This window comes from Macaca nemestrina, chromosome 17, assembly GCF_043159975.1.
Source record: "Macaca nemestrina isolate mMacNem1 chromosome 17, mMacNem.hap1, whole genome shotgun sequence".
NCBI lineage: Eukaryota > Metazoa > Chordata > Mammalia > Primates > Cercopithecidae > Macaca > Macaca nemestrina.
The window spans coordinates 89,034,641-89,048,153 of NC_092141.1; the positions used below are offsets into that span (position 1 = coordinate 89,034,641).

General features: G+C 48.9%; 1 protein-coding gene across 3 annotated transcripts in view; it reads left to right on the plus strand.

Moving 5' to 3' along the window:
* Positions 1 to 13,513, plus strand: part of LOC105469267 (coiled-coil domain 40 molecular ruler complex subunit) — a 62,164-nt gene that overhangs the window by 30,014 nt on the left and 18,637 nt on the right. For all 3 annotated transcript variants that reach the window (XM_071081771.1, XM_071081773.1, XM_071081772.1), the window contains exons 11-12: positions 11,516 to 11,759; positions 11,846 to 12,028. In XM_071081771.1, the coding sequence (XP_070937872.1) occupies positions 11,516 to 11,759; positions 11,846 to 12,028 (427 nt within the window). The remainder of the gene's footprint in view (positions 1 to 11,515; positions 11,760 to 11,845; positions 12,029 to 13,513) is intronic.

A 13,513-nucleotide genomic window follows, 5' to 3' on the forward strand; every position in this document is an offset into this window, starting at 1 on the left:
CACCAGAACCTGACGTGTAACTGAGAATAACAGCCCATTCGTGTGCGTGATGAAATATAAACACCAAAGAGGCCGGGCGCGATGGCTCACGACTGTAATCCCAGCACTTTGGGAGGCCAAGGCGGGTGGATCACGAGGTCAGGAGATTGAGACCATCCTGGCTAACACGGTGAAACCCCGTCTACTAAAAATATAAAAAATTAGCCAGGTGAGGCCGGGCGCGGTGGCTCAAGCCTGTAATCCCAGCACTTTGGGAGGCTGAGACGGGCGGATCACGAGGTCAGGAGATCGAGACCATCCTGGCTAACACGGTGAAACCCCGTCTCTACTAAAAATACAAAAAAAATTAGCCGGGCGAGGTGGCGGGCGCCTGTACTCCCAGCTACTCGGGAGGCTGAGGCAGGAGAATGGCGTGAACCCAGGAGGCGGGTCTTGCAGTGAGCTGAGATCCGGCCACTGCACTCCAGCCTGGGCAACAGAGCCAGACTCCGTCTCAAAAAAAAAAAAAAAATATATTAGCCAGGCGTGGTGGCGGGCACCTGTAGTCCCAGCTACTCGGGAGGCGGAGCTTGCAGTGAGCCAAGATAGTGCCAAAAAAAAGGAATATAAACACCAAAGAACCAAATGCTGCACACTTGGACTAGCAGATTCTAATCTGTGGGGGAGGAGGACACGGGAATCGATGACGCAGACCCATGCTCAGGGACCCGCTAGAGGGCAGAATGCCTGGGCCCCAGCCCTGCCTGCTTCCTGCCTCCTCCCCGAAGTTCATGGCCAGTCCAACCACATGGGTGGGAGGTGTCCCCCAAGCAACCCTCACCCTGACCTTGGCTGCTTTCTCCATTCCATTCCCCACCCCTCCTCCCTCCTGACGCCTGTGGCATTTTTTCAGATAAGTTAATACCTTTGATTAGGTTCCAGCCGAACCTCACCCTTTCTCTTTTCCCATGCCTTCGTGTCTCTCTTCATCTGATGTGGAGTCTACAACCTAATGCTCTGAAGACAGTCTGACTTCCCTGTCCTTGGTGGGGGGCTGCTGTGGTGGAGGAGGCGGTAACCGTAATCTTGCCCCCGTGTCTCATACACAAGCTGCAAGCTTAGCTCAGAAGCTGTGCTTGTCTTGGCTGCTTTTTTTTTTTTTTTCTGTCTTCCCTGTTTCTTCAGGGGTTTTGCACACGGTCATAAAAGTTCAGGAGAAACATGAAACATGTTATTCTGTTTCCTGTTTACGTCAATCCAAGGAAGCTGAAGGGGCCGGGCGCGGTGGCTCACGCCTGTAATCCCAGCTCTTCGGGAGGCCGAGGTGGGTGGATCACGAGGTCAGGAGATCGAGACCATCCTGGCTAACACAGTGAAACCCCGTCTCTACTAAATATACAAAAAATCATTCAGGCGTGGTGGCGGGCACCTGTAGTCCCAACTACTCAGGAGGCTGAGGCAGGAGAATCGCTTGAACCCGGGAAGTGGAGGTGGCAGTGAGCCAAGATGGCGCCACTGCACTCCAGCCTGGGCGACAGAGCGAGACTTTGTCTCAAAAAAATTAAAAAAAAGAAAGAAAACTGAGGGCTTGCCCTAATCTCCTAGACTTACTTTTCCCTCAATCTTGATGATGGCAGAGACGACTCCTCAAAGGCTCTTCCCCTTGGTGTGGAGTGCTGGAGCCTGCCCTAGGGAGGGAGGACAGGATGGAGAAAGACTGAATGCAGAATTAGAGCCAGTCAACAAGCAGGCAATTTCACGTTTCCTGGGTGACAGGCCTCAGGCTCAGCTCGGTCTGGTGTAGCCCGTCAAAGGGGACACTGTCCTTGCCCCCAGTTGATGGAGGAGAAAGGAGTGGAAGGCAGTGTGGGATGGGTTGGGTGTGGGCATTGCCACAGTGTCCCCAGCAGGCCTCCTTCTAGCCTGGGGATCTGGCAGGTGGGGCCCAGTCACCACCAACGCCCCATATACCCAAGGACACTGGTGACCCAGCAGACCTGAGGCCACAGACCAAAGACAGAGTAACAACCCCCTTAGAAATGTGCCCCCATGGGCAGGCATAGTGGCTCCTGTCTGTAATCCCAGTGCTTTGGGAGACTGAGGCAAGAGAATCCCTTGAACCCAGGAGTTCAAGACCAGCCTGGGCAACATAGTAAGACCTTGTCTCTAAAATAAAATATAAAAAATAGTCAGGTGTGGTGGTATGCACCTGTGGTCTCATCTACTTGAGAGGTAGAAGCAGGATGATCACTTGAGTTCAGGAATTTGAGGCTGCAGTGAACTGTGATTGTACTACTGCACTCCAGCCTGGGCAACAGAGCAAGACCCTGTCTCTCAAAATTTTTTTAATTAGCTGGGCATGATGGTGTGCACCTGTAGACCTGTAGTCCCAGCTACTCAGGAGGCTGGGTGGGAGGATTGCTTGAGCCCAGGAGGTCGAGGCTGCAGTGAGCCGAGATGGTACCACTGCCCTCCAGCCTGGGCAACAGAGTCAGAACCTGTCCCAAAAACAAACAAACAAACAAACAGAAATAAATGTCCCCAGACACAGGGACATGGGTGAGGCCCGTCAGGACTGCTGTGGTAGCTCACGGTGTCCCGTCCCTCCTTCCCACCGGGGAATGACCGTGCTTGTGAGCACATCCCCTGTCCATCTGGGCCTGCCTGTGGGAGCTGGACACTGCCCTCCCCAGCAGCCGGAAGTCCTGAAGGAGCCGTGTGTGACCCTCGAGACCAGACCGGCCCCACCACACCAACCCTCCAAAGACCACGGCGGTCCACGGAATCCAACATGGGTCCCTGGTGAATAACCACGAGGCGCCCACAGTCAGCCCCTTCCCATCACGTATGCAGGGAAATGGCTCACTTTCACTCAGAAAACAAAGCCTGGACTGTACTTAACTTGGGGGCAGATAACCTAATCAGAATTCACACGCCCTTGGGACTTGCAGCCAAAAACACCCGTCCTCTTACCTGCCTTTGTCCTATTTCCTGAAAGGAAATACAGGGGGCAGACAGGTCTTGGCCCACAGCCGCAGCCCCTTTACCCCGAGATGTGAATCGCTCAGCCGCACTGCCTGGCAGCCTCCTCCCAGGCCCTCAGCTGTGGCCACGGCTGCCAGGCAGGCCAACCCGAGGACGATAGCCGTGGGCAGCGTCCTGGGAGAGAACCCGGCCTTGATCACAGGTTGCTGGACACCTCCTGCGTTCCCCCCTTCATCCTCAGAGGCCCAGGGCCCAACACCTGGGCCATATTCTAGATTCCATATGTTCTTTTTGTTTCGTTTACAGACAGTCCCTGACTTAACGATTTTTGGACTTTACCATGGTATTAAAGCAACAGGCAGGCAACAGAAACTGGGCTTCGAGTCCCACACAACCTCCCTGGTTTTCAGAACGGTATTCAATAAATTACATGGATGCCCAACACTTTGTTATCAAACAGGCTTTGTGTGAGATGATTTTGCCACCCGTAGGCTCATAGGAGTGTCCTGAGCACGTTTGAGGGAGGCTGGGCTGGGCCGGGGCGCCTGGCAGGCAATCTGCAGGAAGTGCATTTTGGGTTTTTTGTTTGTTTGTTTGTTTAAGATGAAGTTTCACTCATGTCGCCCAGGCCGGAGTGCAATGGCTCAATCTCAGCTCACTGCAACCTCCACCTCCTGGGTTCAGGCGACTCTCCGGCCTCAACCTCTCAGCTAGCTGGGATTACAGACATGCACCACCACCATGCCCAGCTAATTTAGTATTTTTAAAAGATACGGGGTTTCACCATGTTGGCCAGGCTGGTCTTGAACTCCTGACCTCAGGTGATCTGCCTCCTTGGTCTCTGAAAGTGCTGGGATTACAGGCATGAGCCACCGCACGCAGCCTGCATTTTGGACTTAGGATATTTTCAACTTACGACAGGTTTGCTGGGCTGCACCCCCACCGTGAGCTGACGAGAACCTGTATTTTCTATTGGTGCCTGCTAATCTACGGAGTTTTTAAAGTGTGATTTAAAAAAAAAAAAACAACCCTTATCAAGCATAAGTGATTGCATTACAGGACATTTGAAAATCAGAGAAAAGGATTTTAAAATACCATCGTCTTTCTCCGTTTGTGACAAGGAGACTCGTTAGCATGTCCGCGCACCCTCAGGCACGCGTTTCCTCCCCCAGCCCCCCGCCAGCATGTTAGGAGTTCTGTCGAACAGTTTGTGAGTGTATCTTTTTAAATCAGACATCTTATTTGTATTGTCAAATTTAGATATTTATAAGGCCGCTCCTTCCTAAAAAAAGAAAATGAGTAACTTATTTACTTGAAGTCAGGATTACTAGGGATAATTTATGTACAAAATTGCATACCTCCAGCCCTGGCAACCGCTGTGCCGCCTTCTGTGCCTATAGCTCTGCCATTTCTAGAATGTCATATAAATGGAATCGCACAGTCTGTAGCTTTTCTCGTCTGGCTTCTTCCACTTGGCATCATGCTTTTGAGACCCACCCATGTTGCAAGATCAGTAGTCTGTTCCTATTTATTGTTGAATAGTATTCCCTTGCATGGATACATCAGATGTATTTGTCCATCCACCAATGGATGGACATTTGGCTTTTACCTTTGGAATACCATGAAGAAAGCTGCTGTGACTGTTCTGAAAAGACCTTTGTGTGGATACCTGTTTCCGTTTCTCTTGGGTAAATACAGGCACATCTCGTTTCAATGTGTCTCGCCTTCTCCTACTGCGTGGAATCACTTTTTTTTTTTTTTTTTTTTTTTGAGACAGAGTTTCACTCTGTCGCCCAGGCTGGAGAGCACTGGGGTGACTGCAGCTCACTGCAACCCCTGCCTCCCTGGTTCAAGCGATTCTCCTGCCTCAGCCTCCCGAGTAGCTGGAACTACAGATGCCCGCCACCACGCCCGGCTAATTTTTTGTATTTTTTAGTAGAGACGTGGTTTCACCGTGTCAGCCAGGGTGATCTTGATCTCCTGACCTTGTGATCCGCCCACCTTGGCCTCCCAAAGTGCTGGGATTACAGGAATCACATTTTTTACAAATTGAAGGTTGATGGCAGCTCCGTGTGGAGCAAGTCCGTCAGCACCATTTCTCCAGTGGCCTGTGCTCCGTTCCTGCCTCTGCACCACGTGTTGGTCGTTCTCATATTTCAGACTTTTTCATTGTCATCGCCTGGTATGGTGATCTGTGATCAGTGACCTTTGACGTTAACTATTGTAATTGGTTTTTGGCAAAACCACGGACTGCCCCCATTTAAGACAGCAAACTTAAGACATGTTGTGTGTGTACACCTCCATCTGCCGCCCACCCAGGGTTAGTGGAACATGCAAAGCTCAGAGGGTGGAGGCAGGGGTGGTTGCTGCTGAGGCCAGATGCTCAGCTAATTTTTGTATTTTTAGTAGAGACAGGGTTTTACCATGTTAGCCAGGCTGGTCTCGAACTCCTGACCTCAGGTGATCTGCCCGCCTCGGCCTCCCAAAGTGCTGAGATTACAGGCGTGAGCCACCACGCCCAGCCCCAAAATATAACTTTTAATGGCAAAACCACAATTACTTTTGCACCAACCTAATATCGACATTAACAGAAGTGATTGTAACCCCTGTGGATGACTTTGAGGGTTCAAGACTTCAGTGCAGAAAGTCACTGCCAATGTGGTGGAAACAGCAAGAGCTAGAATGAGAAGTAGAGCTGAGATGGGATGGAATTGTTGCGTTCACATGATCAAACTTTAATGGATGAGGAGTTGCTTGTTATGGATGAGCAAAGAAAGCGGTTTCTTGAAGTGGAATCTGCTCCTGTGAAGATGCCATGTGCATTGTTGAAATTAACAAAGAATTTAGAATATTCTGGGTGGGCATGGTGGCTCACACCTGTAATCCCAGCACTTTGGGAGGCCAAGGCAGGTGGATCACGAGGTCAGAAGATCGAGACCATTCTAGCCAACACGGTGAAACCACATCTCTACTAAAAACACACACACAAAAATTAGCCGGGCATGGTGGCGGGCGCCTGTAATCCCAGCTACTCAGGAGGCTGAGGCAGGAGAATGGCATGAACCTGGGAGGGGGAGCTTGCAGTGAGCCAAGATCGCAACACTGCACTCCAGCCTGGGCGACAGAGCGAGACTCCGTCTCAAAACACACACACACACACACACACACACACACACACACACACACACACACACAAAGAATTTAGAATATTCCATGAACTTGGTTGATAAAGCAGCAAAGGGTTTGACAGGATTGACTCCAATCTTGCAGGAAGGTCTTGCCTGGGTAAAATCCTACCAAACAGCATCACATACTACAGAGAAATCTGTCATAAAAGAGGAGTCAATCCATGTGGCAAACTTCATTGTTGTCTTATTTTAAGAAATTGCCGTCCAGGTGGGGTGACTCACACCTGTAATCCCAACACTTTGGCAGGCCAAGGCAGGCGGATTACTTGAGCTCAGAAGTTGGAGACCAGCCTGGGCAACATGGTGAAACCTCATTTCTATAAAAAATACAAATATTAGCCAGGTGGGGTGGTGTGCACCTGTAGTCCCAGCTACTCGAAAGGCTGAAGGAGGAGGTGGCTTGAGCCCAAGAGGCCGAGGTTGCAGTGAGCCAAGATCACGCCACTGCACTCCGGCCTGGGTGACAGAACCAGAGCCAGACCCTGTCTCAAACAAAAAAAAAAAAAAATTGCCACAGTCACCCCAGCCTTCAGCAACCACCACCCTAATCAGTCAGCAGCCAGCAACATCAATGCAAGACCCTCTACCAGCATACTTTATCAAGTATGACTTGATAAAGGCTCAGGTGATTGTTAGCATTTTTTAGCAATGAAATTTTCTTTTTCTTTTTAAAAATGGAGTCTCGTTCTGTTACCTAGGCTGGAGTGCAGTGGTGTGATCTCAGCTCACTGCAACCTCTGCCTCTTGGGTTCAAGGGATTCTCCTACCTCAGCCTCCTCAGTAGCTGGGATTAGAGGTGCCCACCACGACACTTGGTTAATTTTTGTATTTTTAGTAGAAATGGGGTTTCACCATGTTGGCAGGCTGGTCTCGAACTCCTGACCTCAGGTAATCTGCCCACCTTAGCCTCAGTGCTGGGATTACAAGTGTAGGCCACCGCGCCCAGCCTGTATGCACCGGGGAACCAAAAACGATTTTGTGACTTGTTTTACTGTGATACTCGCTTAATTGTGGTGGCCTGCAACTGAACCCACAGTATCTCCAAGGTCGGCCTGTACCTAGAAGTGACGTGCATTTTACTTTATAACAAGTGCTTGCAGGCCACAGTGGCTCACACCTGTAATCCCAGCACTTTGGGAGGCTGAGGCAGATTGCTTGAGCTCAAGAGTTTGAGACCAGTCTGGGCAGCATGGCAAAACCCCATCTCTACCAAAAATACAAAAAATTAGCCAGGTATGGTGGCACATGCCTGTAATCCCAGCTACTCAGGTGGCTGAGGCAGGAGAATTGCTTGAGCCTGGAAGTGGAGGTTGCAGTGAGCCAAGATTGCACCACTGCACTCCAGCCTGGGTGACAGAGCGAGACTCCGTCTCAAAAACAAACAAACAAGAAAACAACTGCTGCAGTGTTTTCCCAAGTGACTCGTTCCAATTTGCATTTTCTCCAGCAGTTTATGAGAGTCCCAGTTGCTCCACGTCCTCGCTAACATTTGATATTACCAGTCATCTAATTTTAGCCATGAAATATAGCCATTAGCAGATGTGTGGTGGCTGAGGCAGGAGAATGACGTGAACCCGGAAGGTGGAACCTGCAGTGAGCCAAGATCGCGCCACTGCACTCCAGCCTGGGGGACAGAGCAAGACTCCACCTCAAAAAAGAAAAGAAAGGAAAAGATTTCTGGCCGGGTGCGTTGGCTCACACCTGTAATCCCAGCAACTCAGGATGGTGAGGCAGGAGGCGGCTTGAACCCAGGAGGCGGAGCTTGCAGTGAGCCGAGATCGCGCCACTGCACTCCAGCCTGGGCGACAGAGCAAGACTCCGTCTCAAAAAAAAAAAAAACTCTCTAAGGGTCACAAAGATTTTCTCCCAGGTTTTCCGCTAAAGTTTTCTAGGTCTTGCATTTAGGCATCTGGGCCATTTCAAGTTCACTTTTGTTGTGGTATGAGTGGGGTCCAGGCACAGGTTTTGTGTGTCTCTCTCTAGTCGTCCCAGCAGCGCTTGTTGAAAAGATTGTCCTTTTCCTGTTGAAATCCTGTGACACGTTTGTCAAAGATCCGTTGGTCATGTGTGTGTGTGCGTGTGTGTGTCTGTTTCCGGACTCTCGATTCTGTTCCGTTGATCTTTTTGTCATTCTTTCACTAATACCACGTTGTCTTTCTAACTAGAGCTTTATGGAAAATCTTAAAATCAGATAGTATGAGTCTTTGATTTTGTTTTACAAACTTATTTTGGTTACTCTAGGTCCTTTAGGTTTCCATTTAAATGTTAAAACTTGCTTGTCAGTTTCTGGGGGGAAAATGCCTTCCGGGATGTGACTGAAATTACATTGCGTCCATAGATCAATTTGAGGAGAATTGAGGCCTTAATAATATTAAACCTTCTGCTTCACGGACATGGCAAATCTCTCCAGTATCTTCTTTTTTTTTTTTATTTTTGAGTCAGAGTCTTGCTCTGTCACCTGGGCTGGAGTACAGCGGAACAATCTCAGCTCACTGCAACCTCTGCCTCCTGGGTTCAAGTGATTCTCATGCTTCAGTCTCCCAAGTAGCTGCGACCACAGGTGCACACCACCATGCCCGGCTAATTTTTTTTTTTTTTTTTGTATTTTTAGTAGAGATGGGGTTTCACCATGTGGGCCAGGCTTCTTTTCTCTATTGATAGTGTCTTATCCTTTGAATAAGTGTTTATTTGAATATTCAAGAAGTACTTTCTTCTTGGACTAGAATAATACCTTCCATATTTTTCCTACATCTATCCCCAAGTCTTTCGATTCTCTTTTCCAAGCAACCTGTTACTGTTTCATAAAAGCCTTTCCAGATACATTTCATGCATGCATATGCATTATTCTCAGGCGTTTCTCTCCACTTAAAAATCACCCGTGGCAGCTTGGTGTGTCCCGCTCTGTACCTCGGTTTTTCTTGTGCTGTGTCTTAGAGTCATTTCACATCAGAACACACAGAAATCACCGTTGTTCTTTTCAGTTCTCTTCACACTGTGTTCTAAATGATGCCTGTGCCATAATTTAATCATCCTCATCGATCCGTAATGAGGCCCTTTCCTATTTTTTGTCTTTTTCTGATGTCATCAGTGTATCAATAAATATCCACACCCATTAAACATAGATACCGGATGGCCAGGCGTGGTAGCTCATGCCTGTAATCCCAGCACTTTGGGAAGCCAAGGCAGGCAGATCACTTGAGGTCAGGAGTTCGAGACCAGCCTGGCCAATGGGGCTAAACCCTGTCTCTACTAAAAATACAAAAAAAAAAAAAAAAAATTAGGTTGGCATGGTGGCGCATGCCTGTGGTCCCAGCTACTCGAGTGGCTGAGGCATGAGAATCACTTGAACCCAGGAGGCGGAGGTTGCAGTGAGCCGAGATCATGCCACTGTACTCCAGCATGGGTGGCAGAGTGAGACTCTGTCTCAAAAAAAAAAAATAGATACTGGATGACTGGGCGCAGTGGCTCATGCCTGTAATTCCAACACTTTGGGAGGCCGAGGCAGGTGGATCACTTGAGGTCAGGAGCTCGAGACCAGCCTGGCCAACGTGGCAAAACCCCATCTCTACTAAAAATACAAAAATTAGCCAAGCATGGTGGCGCACACCATGTAATCCCAGCTACTTGGGTGGCTTGAGGCTGCAGTGAGCTGAGATCATGCCATTTCACTCCAGCCTGGGTGACAGAGTGAGACACCATCTCAAAAAAAAAAAGAGAGAGAGACAGAAAGGAATGTTTAAAGTACAGCAGAACATCTCAGAATAATAGGAAAACACGCCTCACATACAAACAAAAATTCAAATCCTCATGCTGAAGCATGAGAATCACTTGAACCCAGGAGGCAGAGGTTGCAGTGAGCCAAGCTCGTGCCGCTGCACTCCAATAAATACAGGATTTGAATCTGTATTTTAGATCTGATTATCCGATATCTGTGTTTTAGAGCTTGATATTAATGACAGGTATCTCATCGCAGCATGCTAAGGGGAAAGACAATAGAATTTGAAGCGCGCCCGCTGGTGTTCCCTCAGCCACACCATTTCCTGCGGACCTTGGGCTAGTGATTGGAATGCTCTGAGTCTCAGTGGCCACATCTGTAACGCTGGACTCTTTCCTTCCTAGGACTATTGTCATGGTTAAGGCAGATGGGCAGATGAGAACCCCCAGCCCAGCTTCTGACCCACGTGTTGCTTTCCTTCTCCCCATAATCATAGTACAAAAGAGTTGTCAACGTGGACTTTCCATAGGTAATAGTTCTGTTCATCCATTTGAAAATAATAGTTGGCCGGGCGCGGTGGTTCACGCCTGTAATCCCAGCACTTTGGGAGGCCGAGGTGGGCGAATCACAAGGTCAGGAGATCAAGACCATCCTGGCTAGCACGGTGAAACCCCGTCTCTACTAAAAATACAAAAAACTAGCCAGGCGTGGCGGTGGGCGCCTGTAGTCCCAGCTGCTCAGGATGGTGAGGCAGGAGAATCACTTGAACCCGGGAGGCAAAGCTTGCAGTGAGCAGAGATCACACCACTGCACTCCAGCCTGGGCAACAGAGCAAGACTCTGTCTCAAAAAAAAAGAAAAAAGAAAAAAAGAAAATAATAGTCAAGATTTGGTTATTGGGTGCAAAATACAGTGAGGGAGAAGGAACGAGGCCCAGTGTTCAATAGCATGTCACAGTGACCACAGTTCACAGTAAGTTAGTGTATATTTCTGAATAGCTAGAGGAGAAGATTTGGAATGTTCTCCACACAAAGGAAGGATCACGTGTGAGGTGATAGATGGCCAGTTACCCAGATTTGATCGTGACATGCTGTATGCTTGCGTCAAAATATCACATGTACCTCTCAAATATGTGCCAATCTATCCATAAAAATTTTTAATAGAAACATTTTTTAAAGATTTGGCTACTATTTAAAAAGTTGGTTTCCTGCTGGGTGCAGTGGCTCACGCCTGTAATCCAAGCACTTTGGGAGGCCAAGGCAGGCACATTGCTTGAGCTCAGGAGTAGGAGACCAGCCTAGGCAACATGGTGAAACCCCATCTCTACAAAAAGAGTTTAAAAATTAGCCAGGCATGGTGGCGCACACCTGTAATCCCAGCCACTCAGGAGGCTAAGGCAGGAGAATCACTTGAACCCGGGAGGCGGAGGTTGCAGTGAACCGAGATCGCATCACTGTACTCCAGCCTGGGTTACAGAGTGAGACTCTGTCTCAAAAGATAAATAAATAAATAAAAAAGAGTTGGCTTCCTAATTTATTTCTCTATGCATTGAGTTCTACTTAGTGAGCTCCCTCGTGTGGGGCACAGCTCTGTGCACTGGCTCTCTGATGTCTCACACGTAACTGGCTCTTCCCCCTCCATTTCTGCAGAGAATGCCAGCATCAAGCCAGGTCCATCGACAGTGAGATTGAGGCCTATAAGAAATCCATCATGAAGGAGGAAGAAAAGAACGAGAAGCTGGCGAGCATCCTGAACCGGACAGAGACGGAAGTCAGACTGCTGCAGAAGCTCACCACCCAGTGCCTGACCAAGCAGGTGGCCCTGCAGAGCCAGTTCAACACTTACAGGCTCACCCTGCAGGACACAGAGGACGCCCTCAGCCAGGACCAGCTGGTGAGGCCGGGCCCGCCCCACAGGTCACGCCTGGCACGCTGTGGTGCCTCTTCAGGCACATCCACCCTGTGGCTCCTCCTCTCCAGGAACAAATGATACTCACAGAGGAGTTGCAGGCCATCCGCCAAGCCATCCAGGGCGAGCTGGAGCTCAGGAGGAAGACAGACGCCGCCATCCGGGAGAAGCTGCAGGAGCACATGACCTCCAACAAGACCACCAAATACTTCAACCAGCTCATCCTGAAGCTGCAGAAGGAGAAGACCAACATGGTAGGCCCCTGCCCCAGGGTGGGGCTGTGCGAAGTCGCCTGCAGCCTGCGCATGTGAGGGCAGAGGCGTACTGGGGGCGGAGAGGGCGGAGTCAGTGTGAGCAGAGGGCCCTCGTGTGCTCACGCCTTTCCATGGCGTTCCGGTTGTAAGGGTGATACATTTTTACTGTAGAAAGCCTAGAAATAGGCCAGGCGCGGTGGCTCAGGCCTGTCATCCCAGCACTTTGGGAGGCCGAGGCGGGTGGATCACCTGAGGTCAGGAGTTCAAGACTGGCCTGGCCAACATGGCAAAACCCTGTCTCTGCCAAAAATACAAATAATTAGCTGGGTGCGGTGGTGGGCGCCTATAATCCCAGCTACTCGGGAGGCTGAGGCAGGAGAATCGCTTGAACCTGGGAGGCAGAGGTTGCAGTGAGCTGAGATCATGCCATTGTACATCAGCCTGGGTGACAGAGCGAGACTCCGTCTAAAAAAAAAAAGAAAGAAAAAGAAAGAAAACCTAGAAATACAGAAAGGCATAAAGAAGAAAATGAGACAGCTCTAGGCCCACTATCCAGAGGCAACTTTTTTTTTTTTTAATTTGGTAAATTTCCTTCTGGAAATTTTTAATACAGAAATACATTTGCACCCACCCACAAACATACACATGTAGTCATTCTCACACATGCAAACACATTCACACACACGAACACACATGCAATTGCACGTGCCCCCACGCACACACAAGGAAACGCAAACTCACATACACACACACCACACACACAAACTCCTACACACACACACACACACTCAAACTCCTACACACACACACACAGTCAAAATCCTACACACATACACACACTCAAAGTCCTACAAACATACACACTCAAACTCCTACAAACACACACACATACACAAGCACACACCTTATGCAGCACTGGACTCAGGCCCATTTTCTTTTTCTTATTTATTTATGTATTTTATTTTTTGACACAGGGTCTCTGTCGCCTAGGTGGGAGTGCTGTGGCACAATCACAGCTCACTGCAGTCTCGAATCCCTGGGTTCAAGTGGCCCTGCCACCTTGGCCTCCCAAAGCCCTGGGATTCTGGGCCTGTGCCACTGTGCCCAGCCCCCAGGTCCATGTACATCCATTTGTGATTAATATCACTGAGCTATGACACAGAGAATGGGAGTCAATGAATCTTTGCTACTTGTATAGCTTTTCATTTTGCTGTATTGACCGTATTCAACATAACATTTCCTCATGCCACCAAATATTCTTCAAAACCTCAATTTTCATTTCTGTATAACATCTTATCCTACAAATGTACATATTCTGTTTACTAAGTCTCTTGTTAGGCACTTCAGGCTGTTTCTCGTTTTTATTTTATCTTATTTTATTTTGTTGTTATTTGTTTATTTTTTTGAGATGGAGTTTCGCTCTTGTCACCCAGGCTGGAGTGCAGTGGTGCCATCTTGGCTCATGGCAACCTCCGCCTCCCGGGT